The 17,212-nt window shown below is 38.8% G+C and overlaps 5 protein-coding genes across 5 annotated transcripts; 2 read left to right on the top strand and 3 right to left on the bottom strand.

The window, feature by feature from the left end:
- Positions 1-364: 364 nt before the first annotated feature.
- Positions 365-1,942, bottom strand: ndufa1 (NADH:ubiquinone oxidoreductase subunit A1). Its single transcript, XM_022760273.1, has 3 exons — positions 1,694-1,942; positions 1,485-1,574; positions 365-458 (listed from the first exon to the last, which is right to left on the bottom strand). The coding sequence occupies exons 1-3, from the start codon at positions 1,793-1,795 to the stop codon at positions 438-440; spliced, it is 213 nt and encodes a 70-aa protein (XP_022615994.1). The 5' UTR covers positions 1,796-1,942; the 3' UTR covers positions 365-437.
- A 601-nt stretch (positions 1,943-2,543) lies between these two features.
- Positions 2,544-6,069, top strand: upf3b (UPF3B, regulator of nonsense mediated mRNA decay). Its single transcript, XM_022760063.1, has 10 exons — positions 2,544-2,771; positions 3,039-3,145; positions 3,235-3,341; positions 3,443-3,541; positions 3,775-3,885; positions 3,987-4,030; positions 4,138-4,326; positions 4,420-4,577; positions 4,659-4,980; positions 5,072-6,069. Exons 1-10 carry the CDS (start codon positions 2,661-2,663, stop codon positions 5,207-5,209), a joined length of 1,386 nt encoding a protein of 461 aa, XP_022615784.1. The 5' UTR covers positions 2,544-2,660; the 3' UTR covers positions 5,210-6,069.
- A 926-nt stretch (positions 6,070-6,995) lies between these two features.
- On the top strand, positions 6,996-10,011 carry rpl39 (ribosomal protein L39). Its single transcript, XM_022760432.1, has 3 exons — positions 6,996-7,073; positions 7,383-7,486; positions 9,826-10,011. The coding sequence occupies exons 1-3, from the start codon at positions 7,071-7,073 to the stop codon at positions 9,872-9,874; spliced, it is 156 nt and encodes a 51-aa protein (XP_022616153.1). The 5' UTR covers positions 6,996-7,070; the 3' UTR covers positions 9,875-10,011.
- Positions 10,012-10,335: 324 nt separating this feature from the next.
- On the bottom strand, positions 10,336-12,508 carry sowahd (sosondowah ankyrin repeat domain family member D). Its single transcript, XM_022760292.1, has 2 exons — positions 12,295-12,508; positions 10,336-12,048 (listed from the first exon to the last, which is right to left on the bottom strand). Exon 2 carries the CDS (start codon positions 11,923-11,925, stop codon positions 10,927-10,929), a length of 999 nt encoding a protein of 332 aa, XP_022616013.1. The 5' UTR covers positions 11,926-12,048; positions 12,295-12,508; the 3' UTR covers positions 10,336-10,926.
- Positions 12,509-12,676: 168 nt separating this feature from the next.
- Positions 12,677-15,664, bottom strand: LOC111232731 (securin-like). Its single transcript, XM_022760370.1, has 6 exons — positions 15,581-15,664; positions 14,868-14,960; positions 14,616-14,755; positions 14,398-14,479; positions 13,857-14,018; positions 12,677-12,835 (listed from the first exon to the last, which is right to left on the bottom strand). Exons 2-6 carry the CDS (start codon positions 14,953-14,955, stop codon positions 12,753-12,755), a joined length of 555 nt encoding a protein of 184 aa, XP_022616091.1. The 5' UTR covers positions 14,956-14,960; positions 15,581-15,664; the 3' UTR covers positions 12,677-12,752.
- Between the last annotated feature and the right edge of the window lie 1,548 nt (positions 15,665-17,212).

Below are 17,212 nucleotides of genomic sequence, written 5' to 3'. Positions count from 1 at the left end.
ATTTTTAGAGTTATCAATTATTAGTTTCAATAATAAATTATTTATTTCAATCAGAACAATACGATTAGACTTTCAAAAGTTGACTGCAGCTTTCAAGACCAGGAAGAGACATTTAGGATGTATGATAACCAACGTTGAGTCTCACAACAGACATTGATATATTCCTCTAGTACAACACTGGATTATCAGATGTAAAGTATAAGATCGACAACAGGTGTAAAGCATTAGTTTAGTTAGAACCCCACTCTCTTGTCAGTTGTTTTTTAGCTTCAACATATGACCCAAGCCTCAAAAGATTTCCAGTATGGAACAGTTTAATTGATAACAGGAACAACCGCTTTAAAAGACCGAAAAAATGAACAGCTGAATGTTAAATATAATCCTTTAATGTACAACAAAGAACTTTTTTCTCATCAGGGTCTTCATGTTCCTGGTCATCAGTGGATGTTCTCAAGTCCCTGTTGAGAAAGAAAAAAAGATTAATCAGAACTACAGTGTAGAGCCTGAGAAGGGGGAACAAATTATACCTAAACATTTGTACTAGAATATGAATCTTGGTGACTTCAAAGTGATTTCTAGTGTAGCTCTGTCCACCTGCAACCTGAGTGGAGGTCTCATCAGTCAAATATTTAACACCTGTATGGGTGTGCAGGGCCTTTGATTACAAGGTTATGCTGTGGTATGGTAATTAAGTTTGTTTAAGCATGTTTTCTTGTCAGTTTACATGTGATTGTATAGTTAAAAACATGTCATTAACAGGACATTTTTAATACTTTCATAATACAATAATCCATTCAAGAATCTCCATGTTTGTTTACTTTTTGCCTGCCTTCTGTACCGTTTTGGATTTTAGCATCGATTTTCAGTGATCTAACTAAAAATGACAGGTTGTAATCTCATTGTTCAGGAGTAGGTGCTTTATTTGCAATATCAGTCATTATACTTTTCTGGTTTTGCGTGGATTGTTTTACACAAGTAAGAGTGGTGCGCTAACATTACCCTGATGAAAACATTAGTTGCCATTCCCACTTTTAGAGAGAACTTTCTTACAAAGAAGTGGTCTTCTATGAGAATTGATAGAATTTCTGAACCAAGTGATCCAGTTCAACACAGTATTAAGTTTAACTCTGATAAAGCGGTCTATAGGATTCATACCACTTTATTTTAATTTTATTTAAATCCGTAATCAGTATGTGTCAGCTGTGCAGAAGAGGTGTTATTATTTGTCAAAAGCAAGTCTCACGAGTGCCAGTCGATTTATCTATTGTGCTGACGTACCAGCACCTGTGCATGTGTCTTTAGAAAATTAGCACATCTGTGTGGTTCGTCTGTTCTGTTGTTGTATATTTTTAATAAAACAACTAATGTCATAGATGAATGGGAGACAGTCGACACAGAGCTGGCTAGAGGGAAAATATGTATTTTTAAAACACATATGAAAATATACACATCTTTGCGAAAGGTTTTGACACACGGACTCTCACCTTGGATTCATAGTACTGTCCTGATCCCGACACTCGCCTATCTCTCTCCATCAGATACCAGTGCCACGGAACCCGAGCGATTCTCTTCTCCTACAGAGAACACATGAGTCTTTAATAAAGCAGTTCAAAGTACAAAAACAGACTTGCAGCATTTACACTCCGGTTGTTAGCACGGTCAGAGCCACATTAGCAGGCAGCATCCTTCTCACCTTTCCTCCGTTGGTGAACTTGTGGATCTGTGCGGTGGCGACGCCGGGAATGATCATACACACGGTCATGATGGCGAAGCCGGGCAGAATTTCATACCACATGATTACAAAGTTCAACTGTCAGGCGACTGAGAGCAACTTTGAGGACAACCAAGTTGCCCCGAGACTAACCTCGATAGTTTATTTTGCTAAGAAGCTAACAAAATGTCGACCGCCCGGATGACCTGAACTCCTCTACCAGAAAACAAAAAAACACTTCCTGTCGGAGTTTTCAAAAGAAAAGCGTCAGCTCTGGCTCTGACGAAAGACGACATATCAACACATCACAGTAAGTCAACTCAGAACAAGTAACAAAACAAGAACGAAAGAGAAATAATAGATATGGACGCATAAAAATGTAAAATTGTTATTTGAAAAGTATATCTGTTAATAAAGAGTAAACAGTGCAAAAAAAACCCTCTGAGATGTAGTGGAGTAGAAGTATAAAGTGGTATTAAATAGAAATGCCCAAGTAAGGTACGAGTAATTCAAAATTGAATTTAAGTACAGTATTGGAAATGTACATAGTTACTTTCCACCAATACAAAATAACCTACTCAAAAGTTCAACTTCCTTTTATTTTGAAGGGCAGTCAATAAAAAGGAAGTTTTATTTTTCTGACCTTTTAATTTTTTTCAATAGAAGAAAACAACGAAAGGTAGCCTTACAGTTAAATAACAAAAATAAAAATAATAATATTGACAAAAAATAAATACATAAATACATCATCATATTTAGAAGTTCATGGTGTACGTTCGTTTTAAATTACAGCGCTCCCCTCAGGTGGGAACACTGAATTGCAGTCCCAACCGTCAGAGAGGAAGTTACGGTTAGTTCGCTTGCTGCTAGCCGGCTAACTTGCTACAAAAGTAAACAAGTCTGCGGGATGAGATGAAATTCAACCGCGCGACAAAGTAGCGTTTCAGCCATGAAGGAAGACAAGGAAAACACTCGACCGAAGGACAAAAAAGTGGAAATAAAATGTGAAGATGGAGAAAAGACGGAGAAGTCCAAGGAAAAGAAAGAGGCCATGACAAAGGTGAAACTTGCTAGCTACGTTAGCTTCGGTTGCTATAAACCAGTCAGTTATTAATACTTATAATGATTTCATCAAGTAACGGCAAGTTTTTGACTGGTCTCAAATCTAACACGCAGTGCCTAGTTTGTGAATGATAAAGTCAGTTAAAACCAGACTAACTCTCACCCAACTTTAAGTTAATATTAGCCAGTTGTTGCCCTCTTTTTTTCAGTCTGATTGTTCTCACATCTGTGCTAATAACGACAACTGTGAATAATGTTTCCCCAGATCGTGATTAGGCGATTACCACCTAGTCTGACCAAGGAGGAGCTGGAGGAGCAGCTGCAACCTCTCCCAGAGCTGGACTACCTGGAGTTTTTCTCCAACGACACCAGGTGAGTTGCTGCAAATACTTTTCATCATTTAAAACATACTACCAGCGCCTCTAATAGTTTGCCATGACATGATTCTTCTGTGCTTTCAGCCTTTACCCTCACCTCTTCGCAAGGGCTTACATCAATTTCAAAAATCAGGATGATATAGTCCTCTTCAGAGATCGATTTGATGGATATGTATTCATCGACAACAGAGGTATGAAGATAATGAATTGGAGTTAAATAAACAAACCTAAGGATTTTATCAGTAACGAATTGAGCCTTCACCCTTGTCCACATATCACTTGTCTGCAACAGGACAGGAGTATCCTGCCATTGTAGAGTTTGCACCCTTTCAAAAGACTGCCAAGAAAAGAAGTAAGAAAAAGGACGCAAAATGTGGAACAATTACTGAAGGTAAAGATATTTACTGATATTTAAAAGTAATGTGCATGTTTTGCCTTATTGTAATAAAGAAATGAGATTCAATGAATATATATTTTAGTGGCATAACCATCAACCATTTGCTCCATGTACTGCATGTTTATGGTTAGATTTGCCAGTTTTTAATGAGGAAAAAGGTCAGGAATAACAGGTTGATTTATGTGTGTATAATCTTGTATCTGTATCTGTATGTCATTTTCTTTAAGATCCTGATTACAAGCGGTTCCTGGAATATTATAATGGAGATGAAGAAAAGTTGACATCAACACCTGAGACCCTGTTGGAAGAGATTGAGGCAAAATCAAAGGAACTTGTAGGTAGGTCAATTAAAAATAGACCTGAGACATCATTGTATATATGTTGAAATAGACACACTGTCCAAAGGATAATTTAAACATACCTTTTCTCTTTCTTCAAGGGAAAAAAACCACTCCTCTGCTGGACTTCCTGAAGAATAAACAGGTAAATGTGCACAACAGTGTGGTGTTCTATTATGTTTTTTTGTTATGTTAGCTATGTTAAATTGCTTGATGAAGGGTGACCTCATGTCCTGTTACACTTCCATTCAGAGAATCAGGGAAGAAAAGAAAGAAGAGAGAAGGAGGAGGGAGCTTGAACGGAAGCGTCTGCGGGATGAGGAGCGTCGTAAGTGGAGGGAGGAGGAGAGAAGGAAGCGCAAGGAGGCAGAGAAGATGAGGAGACTTGAGAAACCGCTGGAGAAAGACAAGGACCAAGTTAAAGAAGAACCAAAAATTAAGGTCTGTGTGCTGCAATGGAGTGTAGCAGTTTAAAACTGTTTAATTTCTAATATTTCATTATGATCTGATATCTCTTTATGTTCAACTGTGTAGCTCCTGAAGAAGCCAGACAGAGGTGAAGGTGCTGATCCTGAGAAGCCAAAGGAAAAGAGCAAGAAACCAGAGAAGCCAAGTAAAGAGGACAGATCCATGGGAAGTGCTGATCATAAGAGGCGTCAGAACATTGAAAATAAGGAGGATCGGGGAAGGAAGTTAGTTGCTTCAGTCATTTTATTTGAAAACACATTGCTCACTTTGAGCAGAATACTGTAACATTTGTGTTTTACACACAGAGCGGACGATGACGGGCGAAAGGAGTTCAGGGAGCGTGACACAGATCGAGACAGAGAGCGCGATCGAGAGAAGGAGCGGCGGCAGAAAGAGAAGGAGCGCATCAGGCGTCAGGATGAAGAGCGGCGGAGAAGGAGAGAACAGCACGATGGAGAAAACTCGTGCCGGAAGCGGGAGGAGGAGGTGAAAAAAGAAAAAGACCGTGCCTTGGAGAAGAAAAAGGGTGAAAATGTTGGAGAATCCACTCACTTTGAGAGGCCGGAGAAGCTTGCCAAAGACAACAAGAAGGATGACGGTGGCAAAAGAGAGCGGCTACGAAATAAGGTGACTATTCTAGTCTTTCAAATTATCAAGTAATTTCACATCATTTCTTCCTTTTTAGTATTTCTAATAGTGTTGTCTGTCTGTGCATCAGGATCGGCCTGCTATTCAGCTGTACCAGCCAGGGGCCAGAAGCCGCAATCGTACTACAGGAGGAGGAGCTGAATCCAACTCTGCCGACAGGAAGCCAGACACTGAGACCAAGAAAGTGGCTGACAAAGGAGATGACTGAGCAGATTTCTACTTATGGCATTTTAAGTTTGGTGAGGAGAGGGTAGACAGGCCTGTGAGGCTCAGAGCAGCGATGTGGTGCCTCAGGGCAACGTGCACTGCAGTTGAAGCAGGGCTACATCTGGCTCTCCCAGTCTCAGAGGCAGAGTGTGATGGTGGAGCCTCCTTGTGCCTGAATGTGACCCTCTATTAGTTTTGTTTGTTAGGAAAGGTAACAGTAACCTTTGGAAAGAGTTTGGCTGTAGGGAACATTAGGTGAAGCCAAAGCTTTCTTGGACCATGTGAACTCAAAGTGACCTTATTTCAGTATTGTTTCTCTGGTGGAAATTGTTCACACTGCAAATATCAGCTTTTAACTTGTTAATCCAAATCACAGTCTGGAGGTATAAAATAACCTTGCAGGTCTTTAACTTCCCAATCACTCAACATGTCAACTTTGCCAAGCTCATCAATATTGTTTCCACACTGTCTTGAAAGAGATTTCTGTTGTATCATTGCCATTTTCAGTTTGAAATGCACACATAGACATCTTATGTATGTGTATGTGCAGAACTGTTATTAAAACGTTCCATGGTCTATAAACTTATAATAGTCTCACAGGAACAATATATGCTGAAGAGACAGGAGAAATAGCCATTTCTGACTAGACTGCCATGTGACAGCCATGCCTGCATGAACACTTCAATCAGAGTGATCAACCTGTGGCCTTCCCCCTTTTCTAATCTGAAACTCCATTGAAAAATTCATCTGTGATGCACTAAACTGAACATGAAAACATATCAGCATGAAAACATATCATAGCTGGTGATGCTAACATACAGTAGCCACTTTTGACTGGAAATAAAAGAGGTCTTTGCTTAAGCTTGCGTGTCTTTTTTTACTCTTTGGTGGGGAGTTGCTCAGGTTTAAAATACAAGAAAACTCAAGGGTGGTGAGATTTTATTTGAAAACGTTTCAGCACTTCATTGTTCACCTCTTTCACCAATCAGATGCTTTAGGCAAGCCTGATGAACTGCTGAAACTAAACTTCAATCTTCAATCCAAGGAATTAGCTGTTCAGATGAACAAACTAAACTATTTATGTTCATTGTTAGGTGTTCTGTTATATTTTCTGCAAGTTGTAATTCAGTCTGTTTTCCAAATTTATAGTTACACATGTCCAGGAAACTTCCTAGGAAATTACATCACAATAAAGCATTACACACCCAATATCACAGTCTGTTCTAAAGCGGTCTCCATTTTGTAGGAATGAAACTCTAATGCACAGGTGCTGAATCCATTGTTTATCCACAAATGAACTGAATGATTAAAATAAACTCAATACTAAAACAAATGACACTAGTTATCTCACTACAGGTTGGAGGGGTATGAAATGTGGTCTATTTACAATGCATCTTCATCATCGTCACAGTGTATAAAATACAGCACCCATCGCCATGCCTGCATGGCCGCATCCGCTGCTTGCACCCCTAGTAACACTCACGGGATATTTCTCATTTTCCTGACTATATTTCCGTGTGTACTTTGACTTCAATCACATTTTCAATGCAGGACTTTTACTTGTAATGGAGTATTATTACAGCGTGGTATTAGTATTTCTGCTTAAGTAAAACATTGAATTCTTCTTCCATCACGCTCACCAGATTAATTTCTTTAACAAATGAGGGATCCGGGAGCTTGAGGCGAGACATGCAGCAGGTGACGCCTCAGCTGCTGAGCTGAATGTAAAGAAGCCTCCAGTAGGTGTCGCTGTCTGCAGACTGCACAGTCCGTTCTCTGGGCGCTTATTGGATAAAAGCGCCCGCGTCACTTCCTTCTTTCTCTTCGACCACTGCCATAGTGGGGAAAGGACAGTGGACAAAATGGTAAATACAAAATCTTTAAACATCCATGTCTGAAACCCCTGTAAACCACCACTGATACCTCAAGTGTTTAATAAATATCTCAGTGGTGCCTTATAAGTGTGTATGTTTGTCTGAAGTGAGCGTATGAGCGTGTTAAAACGGTTAATTGATGTTAGCTGTTAGCTTCTATGCCGTGCTACGCATGTTAGGTTCAGTTTCTCTCTGCAAATGATGTAAATACGTCAGTTTGAAAACTTAAAGATGTGGCTTTGGGTTGAAAAGTTGTTAATGTGTTGACATTGTGTTAATGGAGCTCTTTGTTGTTCTTAGTCGTCCCACAAGACTTTCAGGATCAAGCGTTTCCTCGCTAAGAAGCAGAAACAGAACAGGCCGATTCCTCAGTGGATCAGAATGAAAACTGGCAACAAGATCAGGTGAGTTTACTGTGTGTGTGTGTTTTTTTTTCTTTTCTTCTGTATTTGTTGTACTGTGTGCCAGATGAAAAGTAGCTGCTATGCATGGAAAGTAAGCAGTGGCCTTTTCACTGAGTCAAACATCTATGGGTCAACTCCAGACTCTGCAGAATTCAGTTCTGAAGTTAGTTATAAATGTCTTTTTATCTGCAGACCTAAAAACTAAAAGTAGGATTGTTGAGATAGTGCTGCAGAAGGCTGCTTCATCCTTTTTTGTGGAGTTTTAGTCAAAATCATCAGACCTGTAGCAAACACTCATCTATCTGCAGTAGCCAGGAAGCTTGTCCACTTATGGAAAAGTGTTGGTTTGGAGAAAACTCGTGTTGCCTTACTTGAATTTTTTAACTGGTTAAGCTATTGATGAATCACTAACTTTATTAGGAGTTATTGGTATGTCCTGCTGGGAAGTACTGAAAAAATGTGATAACTGTAGAATGCATTGGCCCTTTTGGTTTTCCATCCTACTTTAATACCAATATTCATTTAACTCCTGTATGCAGAATACAAACCTTGTGCAAAATTTAAAACTTTTTTTCCCTGTTTTTATATTGATTAAACAAGTCACTTCTCCTGCATATGTTCTAAATGTATTCATCCACTTACATTCACATTACTACACTTGTATTGTTTCTGAGGAACACTTAGCTTATGTTAATGCATTCTGGTAAATCAGCACTGCAGTAAACCCTACCCTCATTAAGGATTTAAGTCAGTTTTTCTTGAAACAGTTTAAGAGGTGTGTGTGGTAAACTTAATGTTAATTTAAGGAGGCATTATTCAGCAGTCAGACTTTCAAAATAGCCATAAATTGAACATTCACAGTTTAACCACCATCACGGTAGGATTTATTGCACAGCTGTGTTAGACTGCATGCAATAGTTAAGCTTGGTAGACCTTTTAAACTTGCACTGCTATATTTACTTGCAATTAACACTCACTCCATGAATAAATTTCAGCAGTAAGATTTTAACATGCATTGAAAAAGCTGTAGGGAGTGTGGAGGTGAAATCTTCTGAGAGTTTGGTGGCTGTTATAATGTTTTTGTTTTTTTGTTTTTTTTTTAAAATGCACTTCAGTATTGCTAAATTGTCTATACATTATCATTAAGTGCAAATATGAATGGCTCAGTGACTAATACAGGAAGTCCATGTCATGTAAAGCAGGTCTGCAATTGCAGCACTTCATTGCAGTAGAGTGCTGTCATTAACCCTGCTGAGAGCATCTTTCTGCTGTGGAGCTCTTACTACTCCTCACTGTGTTGGTGATGAGGAAGCTCTGTAGCTGAACATTGCACTGTTTGCTCAAACATCTGATTTGCCCACTTAATTGCCATCCTGAAGCATTTCCCTGGTATCAGCTTGTATCTGTAATTACTATGGTCGGGAACTATTCTCGTAATTGCTGCTGTGATTTAGTGACAGTGGACAGTCAGTTGTAGTTGTAACTGTTTCTTCAAAAGGGATCTACAAGTAGATTTTTAAGCATTTTTCATTCACTAAAGAATCATCAATCTTTGCAGTGACTAAATACTTATTACACAGTATGATGATGTGGTTGGTTTGTGGCCTCTGAAACTAGAGCAGCATCAACAGAATTTGCATGGTTTCAACTGAACCTGACCTTAATTTTACAATCTCCTTATCTGGATGTGCTTGGTAGTTTTGTACTATTCAGTCTTCACATTTTGGGGGTAATGATTAAGGTGGATTTATTTGTGGTTCTTTGGCATTTTATCCTTCAGTTTAGTATTCACCGATGAAATAAAGCTTAATGGCAAGAATTGCACAACCAACAGACTTCAGAGGTGATTGCAACAAGTTGCTATGTCTGCTTCGTTGTCTTATCATACAGCTCATGATGCAGAACTGTGTTTAATCACTTCAAATATATGACAAGCTTAATTTTTCACCCTTCATCTCAGATTAACAGTTGTTTGTATGTAGTAGCCACCAGGTCAGAATAAATTGATTCCTCCTGAGGTGAATGGTGAATTTAAAATTTTCCCTGTTATTTTTGTGAAAACTTTATTGCATTTGAGCATTTCCTTTGGTGTCTCCATAAATAGTTGCTGGCTGGAAAATGAATTGCTGACATGATAAAATTAACTTGCATAAAAATATGGGCAGCGCAGTTATTTTTACTTTTTTCTTACTGGGAAGGGGGGGTTAGTCGTATTGGACAGAGGTGGGGTTTTTGGTGTATAAAATTAAAGTCGTCAGTTAGCTTAGTTTTTGTTTTTTGCCTTTGTGAAAATCCAAATGTTCTTGACAAGTTTTGTCTTTTACATTGTTTCATTTCAGGTACAACTCCAAGAGAAGACACTGGAGGAGGACCAAGCTCGGCCTGTAAACATGAGGATCCTTGGATCCCAGTGTCCCTCCATCCCAACATCTGCCAGGACCTCCAGCTGCTGGGCCCGACCGCAGGGAGGGAGCCATGTTATCTCGTCATGTTTGATAATAAAAGATCTTTGATCAAACTTGAAATGTAGCTGTTGTCTGGTCTCTTCCCCCTGAACTATCCATTTACAGGCAGGTTTTTTTTTTTTTTTGTTTGTTTTTTTCGTTGAGTCAAACCAAACATCACATGGGGGGTGTAATGCTGACAGCTCTGCTATTCAAGAAGCCTAGTGTAGTAGCAAGACAAACTGTTTACTGAAAGTGCTCAAACTGGAGAAAAACATGGCCACATCAGCAACTACTGATATTAACTGTTAACGGACAGAACTGGGGCAGCAGCACAAAATAAAATAAAATAAAAAATTCAAAATATATTGTATTTCATTAAAGTTAGGTTCAGTGGGGTTTTTTTTTTGTTTGTTTTTTATTAGATGCAAAATAAAGGTTCCTTATTTATAGGGTTATGAGTATTTTTAGATTCTCTGGAAAGCAGTATTCAAACTGGATTATCCTGGAGAAGCAGTGCAGTGGTTCCCAAACTTTAGCTTGAGATGTCTCCAGATAGTTGTGTACTTAGTGACCCCTCATCAGTTATGGCTTCAGTGTGAACATGAGTTATGCTCAGTTTTCCTTCTTACATTGTTCGATTTTTACAGGTGACAGTATCGGGTATTTGTTACTTAATCTCCATTTTATCAAGTCTATGATTAACATCTCCAAGTACAGTAGAAATTTCTGATTCCAATAGAAAGTTTAGCAGAAATGAGTTTCTCTGTCTTTATATATTAAAAAAAAAAAGACAGGTTGCTGCTCTGGAATGAACAAAAACTTGATTTTCGAAGATACAGGAAATATTTACACACGAAGAAAAGGAATATTCATTTTTAAGGACTCAAGCTGCAAGTAAAAAATGACTTGGTAAGGAGATTGTGACCCCTCGACCCAGGTTGGCAACCACAAGCTTGTAAATTAAATGGGGAATAATGCAGATTATTGAATATATCAGCTTTTGTTTCCAAGAAATGTGTGCAGCATCTTCCTTAAAGACCCTAATCCCCAGCTGCCTCTCTTAGTCCGGTCAAAGAAGTTCACTTCATCTGTCTGTCCAGCATCGACCTCATCATGTGCGGTCAAGTTCATTGCGCCAGAGCTGCTGCTGCTGCTGCTGTTGTTGTTGACGTTTCTGTTGACATTTTGCGCACATCCGCAGCTGTGCTCATCATCCCAGGCCCCAAGCAGCTCCTTCATCTCCGGCGGGGCGTCTGCCCGCAGATACTGCCAGGCTCTTTTCCCGTTGTAGTCCATCGCATCGACGTTGGCACCGAAAGCTCCGACCAACAGTTTGATGATCATGTACTGTCCTTGCATACTGGCGACGTGCAGCGGGGTGAGGCCGCCGCTTCCCCGCAGGTTCACATTCACAGGGATCCCCGCACTCTCAGAGTAACGCAAAAGTTTGAGCAGGGTCTCGTCCTGTCCTCTCTTGGCCAACCAGTGCAGGACTGAGTACCCGCTGATGGGATCCTTCCTGGTTAACAAATGGGGGTCCTCAGAGATGAACTCCAGGATTGTCTCATAGTTTCCCTCCACCGCACACAGCATCCATGCGTGCTCCATCGGATACAAAGCCCAGCGTGCGTCCTGCTCGGAGGACACGCTCTGACTTTGTGAGGACAGTACGCTGCTAAACCCGCTGTGTGATGGGTTGCTCAAAAGCAACTCTTTGAGGTATTTCTTGCGCATAGCGGGTGTGAGCGACCCTCTCTCCGAAGCATCTCTCTGCAGACCTCCCGGTGTGGAGCCGTCAGCGACTTCTTGCTGCCTCTGCAGCCTCGACCTACGCTCGAAAGCACTGGGCATGACCTGCATGCCATTTCTCGACAGTCGCTCCACAACAGAGCGCTGTGTGAGTGTCCTGCTGCCGTGGGCGTCGGCATCGCTGACAGCTGGTTCAGATCCAGTTGAGTCACATCCAGCATCATCCGATCTGCTCTCATACATACTGCTTGGCTCTCTGTGCACGAGGAGTTCAAAGCTACTTCCTTTTATTTAGACAACACCCTGAAGATATCAGTCAAATTATAGCCCTTGGACGGTTTCCCTCCACTCCACTGGATTCACTCCCTGCACCATGGGAGATAAAGTTTATTTTTAAAGTATATATATATACACACACACGTCTAAAACATTTCATTAATGCATAAACACTATTTTAAGCGTCTTAAATGCAGATAGAGGAAGTTCCTCATTTTGCCAGTAAGATACGTTCATTTTATTCCTTTTAATCCCATAACATTTTAAATTTTGACAGTTTACATTTGTTGCACCCAGTCGCCCGTTTCAGACTGCTGCCAGTTCAATGTTACTCACCTGTTCTCTGGCCAAGGCGCATACCGACTCGCTTATAAAAGCACACACATACACCCGAACTGTATCAGCCAGTCAGCGTTTCAGTCCCCGTTAGCATTATATGCAAACTGATAAGTATAAGAATTGTTATTTTAATTAGTTATCCCAAATAGTGAGGCACAGATTCAATGCGAAATTCTCCTTTCGTTAACAAGAGGAACTGAGACAAAGTTCATTCTAATCTCTGGAAAAACCAATGACGAGAATCCCTCACATGTGACCACTGATGGACTTCAAAAAAGCAGGAAGTAATGCACTGAATATTTTCTTGCTACTTTTACAGCCTGTCACTAAAAAGCTGAGCTACAGACTGGATCAATGCAAATAAAGTAGACAGCAGGGATACATAAAAACAACTTTATTTCAGTGAAAATAAAAATGTAGTCAAAACAACAACAAAAAAACACATGCATTCACATTCAGTCAGTAATGGATTCTGGGGGAAGCTCAATAGTCAGCTCATCAAGTGTTTGAAGAAAGGCATCCAGCTCTGAGCAATAATCTGGAAGAGAAGTTAATGATACAGTAGGTTAATGATAACTGTAGTTAATGATAATTGTAGTTTCCAACCTGTGCTCCATACTTAAACCACAGTTGCCAGTTGACAGTAGCCGCATATTAAAGAGTGCTGCAAATTGTTTTTCCAAATGTGGCTCTTATTTGTAAATTTGGCCTTCATTCATAGCAGGATAACATTTCACTGTTTTGAACTATTACGCCACATAATAGTTTCTGCTATTTTCCCCAGTTTTGAGGTACAGTGTTTGAAGATAGAATAGAGTAAACACAATTTTGTTGGTTTAACAATCATGCATGGGACCAGACATGGACCTGGATTATCCACAGTAACCAGGATCATTGAGGAAATTTGCTGGTTATTTTTTAATGCAGTTAAGCAACACCATTCAACTCCAAAATGATTGTAAAATGGATGAACCAACCTATAACTCTGCTTTACTAGGGTTGAGTAACATGAAATACAAACAATAAGTTTGCACGTCAGATTCTACTATACCTTTAAAAGCTGATGGCATTTGATCATTGTAGTGTTGAAAATCAATGAGAACTGCTTTGTGGCAAAACTGGATTTTTTTAATTTATTTTTTTTATATTAGTTCACTGAAGTACCTTGATTTGTCAAGTGTTTAATTTGTGCATAAAATTATAATTTCATTGTTCCAGAAACAACCACCACAACCTATAAATGTTGCGATATAAAGTTGCATATACTGTATAGAGGATTTTAATCCATACCACCTATCATTGCATTAAACATACTAGATAGATAGATAGATATATATAGATAGATAGATATATATATATATATATATAGATAGATATATAGATAGAGATAGATAGATAGATAGATAGATAGAGATAGATAGATAGAGATAGATAGAGATAGATAGATAGATAGATAGATAGATAGATAGATATATATATATATATATATATATATATATATATATCCCCCAAGCCCCAAACAAATAAGTATGAATGTAGCTTTAATAGGACTTTGATACCTGAATGTTTTGGCATCTTTACAGGTGACAGGTCTGGGAGAGGAGCAAACTTTTCCAGGTCCTCCTCACACAGATGTGGAGCCTGTGGGAAACAGGCCAGTCCAGGAAGAGCAAAGCCACTGACACAAACCAGGTCTTCGGGTATGCTGTACTTCACAAACTCTACAGGGGGGAAAAAACACATTAGCAAAACCAATGGTTTAAAGTAAGAGTCCAAAGAGAGGAAAAAAGCCACACCAAGAGTGAATGAGGCTTATACATGTCGTCATTAACAAATTGCATTTGGCATGTGCAAGTTCTCTTGTACAGCCACCACAGATTAGCATCAATGGGCTGAGTCCTGAGGGAATAAACCATTAATGGACAAAGCTAATGTCATACTGCAGTTGGGATTTACACATTATGTAATTTCTGATTAAGGAGCATTTTTCATCTAATGCTCATCTATAAACTTGTATTACTGTAAAATATGACCTTTGGTAGAATCAAAAAGGAAAACGAGCTCAACTGTGAAACTGTTACTAGTGAAGGTGACCTTTACCTAGTGGGTCATAAGGGATGAACTTCTCAATTTCTGGATATTCCTCCACTTTGGTTTGAGCAGCATTATTGACTTGGGTTTCCTGTGGAACAAAATATAGTGTTAGTGCATCTATAGTTTGAGGTATAGAGCAAATGGGTTACTTCACAGCCTGCCATTAGTTTTAAATAATAAATCAATAATAAATATTAAATTAATAGATGATGGGCTATTCCGACCTGTGGCTTTAGTAGTTTCTTCTCTTGTACGTTGACAGCCGGGGTTAGGTTTTTTTTGTTGACAGTACCAAAAGCCTTACGACCAGATGGCAGAGGGGTGTTTAAGGTTTTGGCAATCATAGGAGATTTCAAAAGTTTCTCTGGTAGGACAAAGAACACAGGATATTGCATATTTATGCACAGACCAATATTACTGCTTTAAGAAAAAAAAAAAAAAAAAAAGATCTGAGCACAACATTGGCATTTTCATACCTGGGGCAGACTGAAGTCGCTGTCGCATCTTAAGTGTAGGTGCGTGGAGATGTGCATTTTCCTGCTCTGCAAAGATTATGTTGGCCATTGTATCTGAAAACACAAGCTGATATTAGCATCTCACCCCCAACATTCAAATAACAGTAAAGAGCACTGACACTAATGGCCAATCTGGCAGCGTTACAGGCAGGTAATAGTTGTTGCTGGCTAACATTAGTAATTAGCTTCCAATCTGCTGAGATACAAGCTTGTTGTCTCGTCTTTATCCAGGTTTTTCCATTTAACTTCACTCTACTGTCTTGCTGCATGTCCTGCCTTTAGCACAGTTACATGTTTTGACATGACAGCGACTAAAGAAACGTGATACAAAATCTGTGTGATTTTTGCAAACATAGCGTAACATTTGTGGCTAGCCAGCACCATACTGTTACAAGCAGTTTAGAAGAGGAGTTTTAACTAGTTTTAAAAAGCCAACCGTAAACATAACCAATCCGCTGCCATTTAAGACTTTATTGAGGTTAACTTCGATTGGCTCAAAGTCAATTTAACTCGGTCGAGTTAATCAACCGTTGATTTGCGTAATCAAGCCGAATATCAGTTAGCTAGTTAACGTTAGTCGTGTGGCGTATTCGCTGGTTACTAAAACTTACTGGTATGAAGTAAAAGTGCTGAGAAATGCAACAATAACTCTGATACACCGCTGTTAAGTTTACCGTAGCTGTGCTGAGCGATGCTGGTTGCTCCTTGTTGAGAGATCAGAGAGTTGTTTTCATATGAAGCTGTGATGTTGACCAGCGACCGCGTTTCCTTTTTAAATTCGTTGTCGTCGTCCTATTGGTCGCTGTAACACCACAATGACTTCGATGGGCGTTTCTCAAACTGTGTTGCCATTTTATTATAAATAATATACAATGATATATCAATATCCCCGATAATTTACACTTTATATAACCAAAACATAGGTAAATAAATAATGTCTATTTGAAAACATATTCCTCCTCATCGATCAATAAAGACCTTTCTACTCTTTTTTTAAAAAAAAAACTTTATTGACAACGTAAAAATAACAAGTGTTTAAAGGCATCAGACAGAGCGAAATAAAAGTCCAGTTAAGAAAAGAGTTACCATGACACTATGTAATATTTTAATTTACCAGAGGTTTTAAGATCGATCAAAGTCAGTGGTCATATTTTGCAGTCTTTTGCTATTTTTTTCTCTCCATGAAGTTTAAGGATGTAAGGAAGTGACAAAAATTCTCTATGAACGGTAAGAAAGGGTGATTTAGTTTTCCCAAATCTTGATATATGCACATATAATTTAGCAAGTATGATAATAATGTTTAGGACTAGTTCATGTCCTTGCCTATACAAGATAATATAAAAATGACATCTTCCCTTGTAAAATCAGTCAGCTCAAGTACCCTAGAAAACAACCAGTAATGAACATCAACCCAAAATGTTTTATAGATTACAGTCATAAAACAAATGATCTGTTGACTCTATCGCTGCTAAAGGAATTCCCCTAAGGTATATATCCTATTCCTGTAACAGTTTTTGAGTGAACTTGCTTAGATTTTGGAATTGGGGTTTAATATAATTAGTAATGTAATTAGAAAACTTGAAATTAGAGGTAAATTCAATGTAATTCCTCAATTCATCAGCTCATTTTCACACATATGTATGACACGTATATAGGAAAACAAATGCCTTATGGACAATAACACAACATTAAGGACAAGCACTAAACACTAAATAGGTGCAAAAAAACAAAAACTGTACATTACCATACACAGACACTACAAATTAACAGCAACAACTTGGCTCATTAGCAGATGCTCATCTGTAAAAATGTGTAAAAATGTGAACAAGATGTTTGTTGCGGACATTACTGTGAACAAATGAGGGTTGCTTCTTCCAAACAGTGCACTGGATTGTAAGACACAGAGAGTTGAAGTAATGTGTACAGTCATTACTGTGCATGTAGTGGATGCAGGCCTGTATTGCCCATGGGGAGGATTGAGTTGGTCTGGGTGTTGTTACAGTTCATAGGAGGGGTGTTGTTTATTTTATTTTACATAGTATTACGATTTGACTTAGAAATGTCTTTACTCTTGGATTAACAAAGTTCTGTCTTATCTTACATGAATATTTTTCTCCACTGTGTAACATACATACAAATACAATATGGGATCAGTGCTGTATGCAATGTAGGGATGATAAACATAACGAGGCCATCAACTAAATCAAAAACAAATCAAATTTCTATTGAATTAATCTTAAATTTTGATTGAATGTAGAGAAATCCAACTAGTCCAAAGCACATTTTTTGGTTTAGCTACTCGCTTC

Source organism: Seriola dumerili, unplaced genomic scaffold (genome assembly GCF_002260705.1).
Source record: "Seriola dumerili isolate Sdu_G_001 unplaced genomic scaffold, Sdu_1.0 BDQW01000331.1, whole genome shotgun sequence".
In the NCBI taxonomy this organism is placed as follows: Eukaryota; Metazoa; Chordata; class Actinopteri; order Carangiformes; family Carangidae; genus Seriola; species Seriola dumerili.
This window is presented reverse-complemented; position numbering and strand designations above follow the sequence as displayed.

What these genes read in the sequence shown, in the direction of transcription:
- rpl39 (XM_022760432.1), top strand. An exon ending in AAAACTGGCAACAAGATCAG is followed by an intron (nt 7,487 to 9,825) that starts GTGAGTTTACTG and finishes GTTTCATTTCAG; the next exon opens with GTACAACTCCAAGAGAAGAC.
- upf3b (XM_022760063.1), top strand. Translation starts at nt 2,661, where the DNA reads ATGAAGGAAGACAAGGAAAACACTCGACCGAAGGACAAAAAAGTGGAA. An exon ending in AGAAAGAGGCCATGACAAAG is followed by an intron (nt 2,772 to 3,038) that starts GTGAAACTTGCT and finishes ATGTTTCCCCAG; the next exon opens with ATCGTGATTAGGCGATTACC. An exon ending in TTTTTCTCCAACGACACCAG is followed by an intron (nt 3,146 to 3,234) that starts GTGAGTTGCTGC and finishes CTGTGCTTTCAG; the next exon opens with CCTTTACCCTCACCTCTTCG.
- ndufa1 (XM_022760273.1), bottom strand. Translation starts at nt 1,795, where the DNA reads ATGTGGTATGAAATTCTGCCCGGCTTCGCCATCATGACCGTGTGTATG. An exon ending in AGTTCACCAACGGAGGAAAG is followed by an intron (nt 1,575 to 1,693) that starts GTGAGAAGGATG and finishes TGTTCTCTGTAG; the next exon opens with GAGAAGAGAATCGCTCGGGT. An exon ending in GACAGTACTATGAATCCAAG is followed by an intron (nt 459 to 1,484) that starts GTGAGAGTCCGT and finishes CTTTCTCAACAG; the next exon opens with GGACTTGAGAACATCCACTG.
- LOC111232731 (XM_022760370.1), bottom strand. Translation starts at nt 14,955, where the DNA reads ATGGCCAACATAATCTTTGCAGAGCAGGAAAATGCACATCTCCACGCA. An exon ending in GCGACTTCAGTCTGCCCCAG is followed by an intron (nt 14,756 to 14,867) that starts GTATGAAAATGC and finishes TTGTCCTACCAG; the next exon opens with AGAAACTTTTGAAATCTCCT. An exon ending in CATCCCTTATGACCCACTAG is followed by an intron (nt 14,019 to 14,397) that starts GTAAAGGTCACC and finishes TCCCCCCTGTAG; the next exon opens with AGTTTGTGAAGTACAGCATA.
- sowahd (XM_022760292.1), bottom strand. Translation starts at nt 11,925, where the DNA reads ATGTATGAGAGCAGATCGGATGATGCTGGATGTGACTCAACTGGATCT.